This window comes from Schistocerca cancellata, chromosome 3 (assembly GCF_023864275.1).
Source record: "Schistocerca cancellata isolate TAMUIC-IGC-003103 chromosome 3, iqSchCanc2.1, whole genome shotgun sequence".
NCBI classification, from domain to species: domain Eukaryota; kingdom Metazoa; phylum Arthropoda; class Insecta; order Orthoptera; family Acrididae; genus Schistocerca; species Schistocerca cancellata.
Window position 1 is genome coordinate 75,027,020 of NC_064628.1, and position 10,946 is coordinate 75,037,965.

Consider the following 10,946-nt stretch of genomic DNA (forward strand, 5'->3'; position numbering starts at 1 on the left):
GTTCTCAGCAAAGTCGAAATGAAGAACTAATGTGTCAGTATTCTGGGATGTGGCTGACTTTATTTCTGCTGTAGTCTGTCTCTGAATCAAATGGTTCAAATGGCTCTGAGAACTATGGGACTTAACTGGCGTGGTCATCAGTCCCTTAGAACTTAGAACTACTTAAACCTAACTAACCTAAGGACATCGCACACATCCATGCCCGAGGCAGGATTCGAACCTGCGACCGTAGCGGTCGCGCGGTTTAGACTGTAGCGCCTAGAACCGCTCGGCCACTCCGGCCGGCTGTCTCTGAATCCTCTGGATATGATGGTGATCAGTTCCTTTCATGACCCAATGCCTAACCTCTGTAACGAACTTCTCTGGCTCTACTGACTTCTTTACCAACCATCCTCCCTCCCACAGTATCCCGATGGTGTAAAAACTTCAACAGTACTTCACAGTCATCAGTTCAGCACCAGGACACTTTGCACATTCCTGCAGCCAACATTTATAGTGCGGCGCGTAACATATACACAAAAGCGTCAGGTCTTTCCCTGTGTACTTCATTCCTGTGACACTGTTTACGGCGAAACAAACCATGTTTCAAGTTAGTGCAGTAAATAGATGCGCGTACTTCCTTCACTCGCTTGCATTGTACCCATTTTGTTTGTAAGGGGTAGAATTTTGAGAAACCAGTTTTTGTATTCGGGTTCTCCTTTTTCATGGAAGAAATGCTTCTCTTATTGATCTTGTCATATATTGTTTTACCTTCTTAACGTTTCACCACTTTCACCAACAGAGGTAACAACAGCCTGATGAGGACTTTGCCTGCCGAAATCTTTGTCGTCACTTAGGCAATATTCCGGAGAAACAGTAATCGTATCATCTTGCAGCGGATGCCTCCAATAAGAATCTGAGCGTGTCTAAATACCTTGCTCATTATTTATTTTACGAGCTTCTGAAACCAAATAATGTGAGGAAGTGGGTATGTATTTGTGTATCTGCTGCCTAGAGAAACTACCTGGTATCAGTGCCAGTAACTGCACCTTCTCAGTATTGGTGGCTGCTGAGATGGCAGCAGTTAGCTTTTGAAACCACACATAACATTTTGTGCACATATCACTATCTTCAGGTTCTGCACCAAGTGCATCTACATTATACACTTCACAAAGTTTTGAAGATGTTGCTAGTGTAAAACTTGTTTCAGTTTCTTCCACTTTTATATTTACATACTGTTTTCTTCTTATGCTTTTTACTTTTTCTGGACGTTTAGAGGGGGGACGGGGGGGGAATATAGTAGGAGCTACAGCAGAAATGCTAACATTCAACGCAGCAACATCTTCACACCCAGGAATATAAACATCTGCACTGTCTTCTGCTGTTTCTCACTCACGTGATGATGATTGTTCAGGTGGGTTGTCACTAAATTTCTTCTTGTAGTGACTGTAGCAATTCCTGCACAACGGATGTGATACTAATACCGTTACTTGAGAACCAAATTATTTCTGCAATACCCCTGACATATTTCCAACAACTTCCTTGACTTTTCTTAAACGCTACCTTCTTGTGTCTTTTTTCATAGTCCACACATCTCATTCTTTCACCTTTGTATTTCCTCAGTGAAATTGTATCTAAAAAGAAAGCTCAAACCAAACACAGAACTCGATGCACAATTTTTACGTAGAAGTTCTCACTCGTTTGTTATAAGCAGAAGATGGCTGTAAATTCAGCATATTTTACACAAGAAATTCAGTGATTTGAAATATGCAGAATGTTGAAAAATTTTGAACACTTTACATAGAAAAATACTGTGTTTCCAATGACTACTAATATATTAACCAAACAATAAGTTGTGTAATTCTCGAAGGTTTTCGGGTGGGGGTTTACGAGTAAGTAATTCGTAAAAACTCGTAAAAATGCAGTATTTTACATTTTTAGTAATAAATATTTACACAATACAGACAGCTCGAACACAGAAGATACTGTTTGTAATTACATCAGTAGTATCTGATAATATGACAGAAAGGTAGTGTTTCTTGACTTTCCAAATTATAAAAAACAATTTTAAGTGGAAATATTAACATAAATTTCGTATTTTTGTTTTACATTTGTAATTTAAAGAAAACCCATTAGTGTGCCGGTGTGAACTAAATTTCCACAAACTAAGAGGGAGCTTCAACGTAAAATATCTTGCAGGTCTCCAGTACTTTTGGTTCATTAGTTACATTTTTCTTTGTTTTCTACTGTTTTGAGCGTTATTTAAAAATATGCATTTTTAAAATTTTCAGTTTTTATAAAGCTTTCTAACTGGCTGGAAGTCGTTCTTGATTTCTTTTCCTAAATTCACATTAAAAGCAACACATGGTTTATTCATCCCTGCATTAGTGACATATTTACTGGAAGTTTCTGAACATGTGACAGAAAAAGACATCCGATGTAGATAACGGGATTGAAGTAGTTTCTGATTCTGAGAGCTACGTAGTCTTGGTCGATTGTTGCTGTCTTAGGCAGCAGAATCCACTGGCAGACTGAATGTAACAAAGCAGTTTTACGGGGTTTGCTTTTTCACTCTCAAAGATTTTGATAGACCGTTTTAACTCACCAACAATAGTTTTGAAAAAGTAAATATAGAGTTGATTCTCTTCATGTGAGTATACTGATTATTTGTAAACAACTGTGAGAACTAACGACACCGCAACATAACAATATAACTGAAGTGAAAATGATATTCCAAATAGTTCTATTCCAATATATTATTCTTGAGCTCCCACAGTTTTTCTGCTGGTTCGCTCCTGCAGTGCCGCCATGCGGATGGCCTTTGTAAACACAGCGAAACGATTGTACTTTGTGCGTTGTGTAAATGAAGTACAGAAGCACACTGAAAATAAAAATGCTGTCGCATTCCAGACTTGTTATGGCACTATAAATCGTACCAGCTGTCAACAAATCACTTTTTCGATTTCCAAAGAACGCTGAGAGGAATGTGAATGATTATTATACTAATTAAAATGCTCAATTCAAGGTATATACACTTTAGGCGTGCGAGAAAATGTTTGACGTTTCTATTCACTCTTATTGTCATCAGAACTTCGTCTGATTACGAGACTGGGAAAATCTTTTACCACCTTTACATAGTGTTACTACCGTGCACATGGTTGACCGTTTCACGAATGCAAATAAGCATATCAGTACACAACATTTTTAATCCGTACCTACTAAAATACAAGTACTGCGTTACATATTTCAGTTTTAATAAAAACGAAAAGTAAACTCGCCTGGGCATTTTTGTGTATACGTACTAGTTTCAGTATGGAAACCTTGTACATAATTACGGTAACTGTGCATAAATTGCCAAGAAGTTGTCAAAATTGTCAGGTCGTAAGAAGTTTCATGACAGCGAGGAATCGTTTTAGCTCACATCAGACTACATTATACGAACATAAACGAAGACTTAATGGAAGTCTCTAACAGATACTGGTGAGGTAAAAGTGTTTAGCGGTACAATAAGCAGTCCTTGAGTTTTCCCCCCTAGACTAATTTTTATTTCCGCTTCACAGCAGGGGAATTAGAGTATTAAAGCGATAGTGATCTTTATTAGGAGTAGAAAATTAGCACGAGATTGACGATACAGCGGCGGTATATAGCCGAAAGTGAGCAGGAGTTGAATTTTTTGATATTTATGAGGTAAGTAGTGATAGGTTCGATTTAAGAAGTGGACATACGATAAACAAGAAGAAAGCCTCACAGGTCGACTTTCAGGAGGACTGAATGTCACAGGTGGGAAACAGAATCTACAAGACATACGCATTTTGATACCTGGCAGGGAGAGTAGATAAAGACGATAGGTTCACGTAAGCCAGAGAAGCAAGAACAGGTCCAGAAGGACTTTTACAAGAAGAATTTGCAACTAATCTCCACGAATGTAAAAGTGGTGCCTAGTTGTGAATTTTAAAGTGAATCTGAAATCGGCAAATAAACTCTCGAAACAAACTACAATCAGCTCAATGCATGAGGTAATATGTGCCGGTCACGCGCATCTACTCGCATTCAGTTCCTTTTAAATTTAAACAAGTCATATTACAATTTATTCTCCGTCTAAGAGCATCTTCGATGGTAGGATTACGCCTCTGCTGCTGTGAACCGCACATTCTATAGTGCTCTGATATTTTATCACTAGGTGTTGAAATAAATAGGAAACGGGATACAACTTTACATACATTTTCCAATTAGTACCGCCACTGATGTTCCTAAGCACTGATGTTTCTCGGCTCATCTGATGCCATCCACCTGTCAGTACAGTCCATTCGCATGGAGCAGATTGTATTATTTTGCCCTATAGCGTTTCGTTACGGTTTGATAGAATGTTCTAATTGTGTGGACTCCCATTTTATTTGATGTGATGTTGGAGTTACCAGTATCAGAAGCAAAAATTCCGATAAGTGAATGAATGTAACAATTACACTTTAATCTTTAATATTGATTGGTTAGTTGCCCTATATTAATTTATAAACTAAGTGTCTTGAAAGGAGGGTATAAGATGAACATCAACAAAAGCAAAACGAGGATAATGGAATGTAGTCGAATTAAATCGGATGATGCTGAGGGAATTAGATTAGGAAATGAGATACTTAAAGTAGTAAAGGAGTTTTGCTATTTGGGGAGCAAAATAACTGATGATGGTCGAAGTAGAGAGGATATAAAATGTAGACTGGCAATGGCAAGGAAAGCGTTTCTCAAGAAGAGAAATTTGTTAACATCGAGTGTAGATTTAAGTGTCAGGAAGTCATTTCTGAAAATATTTGTATGGAGTGTTGCCATGTATGGAAGTGAAACATGGACGATAAATAGTTTGGACAAGAAGAGAATAGAATCTTTTGAAATGTGGTGCTGCAGAAGAATGCTGAAGATTAGATGGGTAGATCACATAACTAATGAGGACGAATTGAATAGGATTGGGGAGAAGAGAAGTTTGTGCCACAACTTGACTAGAAGAAGGGAAGCATCAAGGGATCACCAATTTAGTGTTGGAGGGCAGCGTGGAGGGTCAAAATCGTAGAGGGAGACCAAGAGATGAATACACTAAGCAGATTCAGAAGGATGTAGGTTGGAGTAGGTACTGGGAGATGAAGAAGCTTGCACAGGATAGAGTAGCATGGAGAGCTGCATCAAACCACTCTCAGGACTGAAGACCACAACAACAACAACAAACTAAGAAACGTTGCGTTTGTTTGACACCTCATAAAGTCACTAGAAGTGAAATTTCTTCCCGCTAAAACAAAAATTTTGTCCGCTAAAATTTCATAAAATCGAGTCGCTTGAACGACAACCCTGCTCCGAATTGACCTTGCTACTCGCACTACAAACTCACATTGTCGTTCAGTGCCGCAAGAATGTCGAGGCTCGTCTTTGTCACTCAGGAATCTCAAACTCACCTATAGGCGGCAGAAAAATCACTTTGTTCTGGTGAAGTTTGAGCCATAACGTTTGCTAACGCAGGAACTCGTTTATCTGTTTTGCATGTTCTAATCACTGTCTGCCTCTATGAATGTTTCCTTCAACTGCCATCAATGATGATAACACAATTATTCCCATACGTCTTAAAATATGTCAAAAATATATATATCTGTTGGTTTCACCTTCATGCCGTATTTTCTTTATTCCATTTTTTTCATTATTTCATAGAGCTACACTTCAAATATTTGTACAACTCTAGGATTTCCATATGGTCCAAGTTTCGGTATTACACATCGCTGCACTCCAGATCTGAACATTGTACACTCTGAATAAACTCTTGCTCGCTTCCGTGTCAGGTAACCCATTACAGATGTTTGTTGAAGGAAATTGTTTATGATACGTACCAATCTAATTGTTCCATTGCTTCATTTCTGTAACGAAACGTCGTATCAAGAACAGCAGAGTCGCTCACTTGTCCTGCTACTATGTTTTGACATTCTGTAGTCACTACTAATGTTCCTTACGTCCTGCATGAGTTTTGTGTCAACACAGTTTATCGTTGAGTCTAATTCTCTGGTCTTTCCTCTTCACTGGATTGTTCTTGGTGATCCTTACTTTCGGCTAGGAGGTTCATATGAACGCAGTCATCAGATACTGAAAGTTTGTTTTCAACGGGATACACAAGAAGAGCATATGTCGCCCACACTCGCCAGACAAAACAAAAGTCACATACTTAACGCGCCAACTGATCAGTCTCGAAGACGTATCAGTTCAATACCGCTTTGAAGAAAACCACGGAATGTCATGGATGTTCACTTATAACAGGTGCACATAGAGTCATCTGACATGGAACCTCAAAACTATTTTATCATTCACTGCAAAACTAACATGTATTATCCCCCGCACCACTCCCAGCTCAGAAACGCGTATGTTGTTCTCCCCCCCCCCCCTCTCCGCCTTCATAGCAACTGTGGTAATAAGCTGCAACGTCGTCTTTCGTTCGTTTCAGCACAAAACTCTCCCTGCTCTTATTAGACCAATTATTTACGAAATTATCTAATTAGGGTTCCAACATCACGTTTCGCACTACATTGACGAAACCGTTCTCTAGATCGACAAATATTTGGGTTGCATGTCGATTTTTCTGTTCGTTTCATTACGTTGGTGCGCTTAAGGCCATTATTGCTCAACTGATACCTTTGCCTTAAGGGGCTCCGGAAAGGCTCAAAATCATGAAAAGTTCAATTTTTACTTTTTTGCGTTTTCTGAATCTGCAGACTATTACCTTTTAATAGATATATAATTTATTCAATTCCGAAGACTACAACTATTTTTACATTTTTTTTGAAATGTGTTCTACATGGGCATGACCCACTGTGGCGCTGTTAAACTGCTGTCAAATGGTGTTATTATTAACCAATTATTAATAATTATTAATAATAATTAATAATAATAATAATAATAACTGAACTGTTGAAAAAGTGTATTCACCGAAAAACTCAAAACCCCAATGAAAGTGTAAATAGTGTTATATGGTCGAGAATCCCCAAGACTGTATTTGTTGGAATAGAAACACTTCACTTTGGTGTGTATGATGCTGTTGCGGCTTTCAATGATGGCAACATTGTAAGGTGCAAGGTATTTAGAAATATGGGAATGAAGATAGGTTCTAACATGGTACGAGCGATGCTTGCTTTAGACAAGGAACGCCTTTGGGCTGCAGACAGCGCTGTAAAGAGTCTAGAAATACAAGCAAGAGTAAACAGGAGGAGGAACAAGAGGAAGCTGGAGGAGGAGTTTGCAGAGGATGAAGATAATCCATCCTATGGAGCTGGAATGCACTAAAAAGTTAATCCAATCTTTGTCGCTCGATTCCCAAAACTTTTATTTTCTCATACTAATTACATATTTTCTAAGGATCTTCCAAACATATTTGTTTCCAACTTTCAGTAAATGTTACACAGTACCTTCTGCATAATTTAACACAGCCTTTTTCCCAAAAACTGTATATTTTTGAATATGTAAATAAAAAATTGCAAAAAAAATGTTGTGAATTTTCATTACAATTGAAAAAAAAAATCATCTTTAATAACTCAACTAAAATTTTGTAAAATCCCTGTGTTAAGTTGTATCCCATATTCCAATAAATAATCTGTAAAAATTTCAACTTCCTACCTCAAATACTTTGTGAGGAAAGATGTAATTTATAAGCGTTATTTTAACATTGCAAGTATAGGGCGTTCCGGAGCCCCTTAACTGAAACTAAACTGATTCTCATAAAGTCGGAAGCATACACGTGGATAAGTTTGCATGTTTCGGCTACTTGTGCTAACAAAGGGATCTGCAGAGGCCGAGATGAGGGAAGGCCGAACCAAACGACACGGCCAGGGGACAGTCCCCCTGGGCGGGGAAGGCCAGGAACCGAGTCCGCCTGGTACTTTCACGAGCCCAGCGCGCGGTATATAAGGACGTGTCCTCCGGTGTCACGCTACAGTTCATAGCAGCTCCAACAACAGCTCCGCCATGAAGGTCCTGCTGGTGAGTAGCGGTCGGGCATCGCGCGATTTGGCTGCACATATTCCTGCAGTTTCCACCGGGCGCCTAATTCCCACTGGTATTTTCCCACAGAGGCACAACTAAATGGCCTGAACCATAATTGTTTCAGTGATACACGTACGCAGAGTTTTGAACTCTAAAATTTCTAACAGAATTAGTGGAACAAAGAATCTGACACTAAAGGCATAATTACGCTATTAGTTTTGAACTCTAAAATTCCTAATATAATAAGTGGACACGCGTAGTCTGATACTAAGGACCAAATTACTCTATGGACCCATGTCACGATTGTCACTTCCGATAAAGCAGTTTACCCTACCCTGAGTGTAGCCAGTGAGTTTGTAAAGTTTTAAATTTTTTAATAACGGTACTATTCATCGATTCCCACCCGGAATAAGTTGCGAATAACACTCGGGCGACATTTCGACACATTCTCTAGAACGCGGCACCGAATTTGACAGAGAAGTAAACTGTACGTAAACTGTTTTTCAAGTGTTTATAATGAATGTGTGATATAAATTTGCTCTGGCGAACAACTATGCTAATAATTTACGCCATGTGATTAGTACACAATATTTGTAACTAACAAGAAAGTGACAGACAGGTCTAAAGTAATGCAACCAAGGGAAACAAGTCTATGGGAGGACAAAGATGCATTTAGGAAATACCTGCTATGCTTTACATATACCACACTCTGTTCCTCTTTATAAGGTATTTCATCTTTACATAGGAAAATTATGATACATGTTGCTGACTAAGTGCTCACTTGGTACCTTCCATGAGCATAAGAACAAATGGTTCAAATGGCTTTGAGCACTATGGGACTTAACTTCTGAGGTCATCAGTCCCCTAGAGCTTAGAACTACTTAAACCTAAGGACATCACATACATCCATGCCCGAGGCAGGATTCCAACCTGCGACCGTAGTGGTCACGCGGTTCCAGACTGTAGCGCCTAGAACCGTTCGGCCAGTGCTTCATGTGGTACAATGCTATAATCAATGGCTTAATCGTGAAATACATGTAAACTAGCAACATTACATATTTATTGGTAACTGTCTGGTCTACTGTGCTGCTTTATCTGATATACATTTCCGCCCCCGGTAGCTGAGTGGTCAGCGCACCAGAATGTCAAACCTAAGGGCCCGGGTTCGATTCCCAGCGGAGTTGAAGATTTTCTGGGTGTTGTGTTGTCCTAATCATCATCATTTCATCCCCATCAAGTCGCCGAAGTGGCGTCAACTCGAAAGACTCGCATCCAGCGAACGGTGTACCCGACGGGAGACCCTAGTCATGCGACATTTACGTCTGATATTCATTACAATTAATTATACACGAGTGTCACTAATATATATGCTCAAATTATTTAAATATGGAGTATTCCGCTGAGATATGTGGATGTTGCCCATTAACAAAAATTCATTCTGTCTCAAAATCTCCTACTGATCAAATACTCAACTATTGTTTTTTGGAATATATATTTTTTCCGCAATTACAACTGACTATAGTGTTTAGATATTTAATATCTCATTCCTTTTCACTGTTCGCGCTCGTAACTGCTCAATAGCCTTATTCACCGACAAATGTTGTTGTATTCTTAACTGCCAAGTGCCAAGAGATGAGGAAAATCAGGACACATTCCACTTTGTGATCTTGTACCATACAACACGTACCAACCTGGCTGCAGGTACTCCTCGTCGCCGTCGTCGCTGTGGCCGTGGCTAGACCCGGTCACCTGGGCGTTGCGCACGGTGTAGTCCCTGCCGCCCACGCAGTGGTGGCCGCGCCCCACGCCGTCGTCGCCGCCCACGGCGTCCACCCGGGCCTGGCCGCCTACGGCCCGGCGCACATCGAAGTCGGCCCCGGCGGCTACGTGCAGGACACACACGAGGTGGCCGCCACCAAAGCCGCCCATCTGACCGCCGTCGCCCAGACGCAGGCCCGCGACGCCCACATCAACGGCGCCGCCGCGCACGCCGCAGCCGCCGCCCACGCCGCTGCTGCCGCCCACGGCGCCCCATTGCTCGCCGCCCACGCCGCCCCCTTGGTCACCGCCCACGCCGCCCGCTTGGTCGCCGCCCACGCCACCCCCTTGGCCGCCGCCCACGCAGCACCCCTTGTCGCCGTCGCAGCCCCCGCCCTGCCCGCAGCGCACGGTCTTTTGGGTGCGCATGGTGCCGCCCTCGCTCACGGACACCACTGGTGAAGCATACCAGCAGTTGTAACTTAACTGATGTATCATAATTTCATGCCAACTTCATCTGCCTATGGTGTGTTTTACATTTTCATTAGTTACAAATAAAGCTGTTCTTTAAAATGTGCACGGGCATTCTTGAGTTACCTTGGAAACATATTTTTCTACTGAGCTTGTTTATTATCAAATCTTGCTCTGACTTCGAACTCTGATGCCAAATTATATGATGGTAGTCCAGAAAGTAAGTTCCGATCAATCGCTAAATGGAAATCACAGTGAAAATCAGAAACATTTTGTTTGCAAGAGTTAGCTACACTTTCCAGATACTTCTCTACGTAGTCACCGCTCCCACTTCGACATTTGTCGCAGCGTTATACCAAATTTCCAACACCATAGTCATAGAAGGCAACCGCCTGTGCTTTATCTACGCTGGTCTACAGCGCGTAGCCTGCGCCCAAGTTTTGTCTTCGTATCCAGCGTTTCATGTGAACAGAGATGATACTGAGGACGAGCCAATCAGGGCTCTGTTGTGAGTGATCGAAACCTTCCCATCGAAAAGGCTGCAGGAGTGTCTTACTGCCCCTGCAGAGTGCGGCTCAGAATTGCCATGAAGAAGGAAGTGCGTGGCAGTTGTGTTAGGTGGGCTGCATCCACTAAGGCGAAGCCTCTCAGCGGGTCATCCTACTTGGCGGGAGACATGGTTGTCGTTGGTAGAGCACTTGCCCGCGAAAGGCAAAGGTACTGAGTTCGAGTCTCGGTCC

General features: G+C 41.2%; 1 protein-coding gene across 6 annotated transcripts in view; it reads left to right on the top strand.

Moving 5' to 3' along the window:
* Positions 1 to 10,312, top strand: part of LOC126177017 (larval cuticle protein F1-like) — a 134,732-nt gene extending 124,420 nt beyond the window's left edge. For 2 of the 6 annotated variants that reach the window (XM_049924237.1, XM_049924236.1), the window contains exon 3: positions 9,883 to 10,312. In XM_049924237.1, the coding sequence (XP_049780194.1) occupies positions 9,883 to 10,197 (315 nt within the window). In that variant the 3' untranslated portion in view covers positions 10,198 to 10,312. Of the gene's footprint in view, positions 1 to 7,929; positions 7,975 to 9,678 lie in introns of those variants that run through there. The other 4 variants (XM_049924243.1, XM_049924240.1, XM_049924238.1 and 1 more) reach the window with 3 other exon arrangements.
* The last annotated feature ends 634 nt before the right edge of the window (positions 10,313 to 10,946 follow it).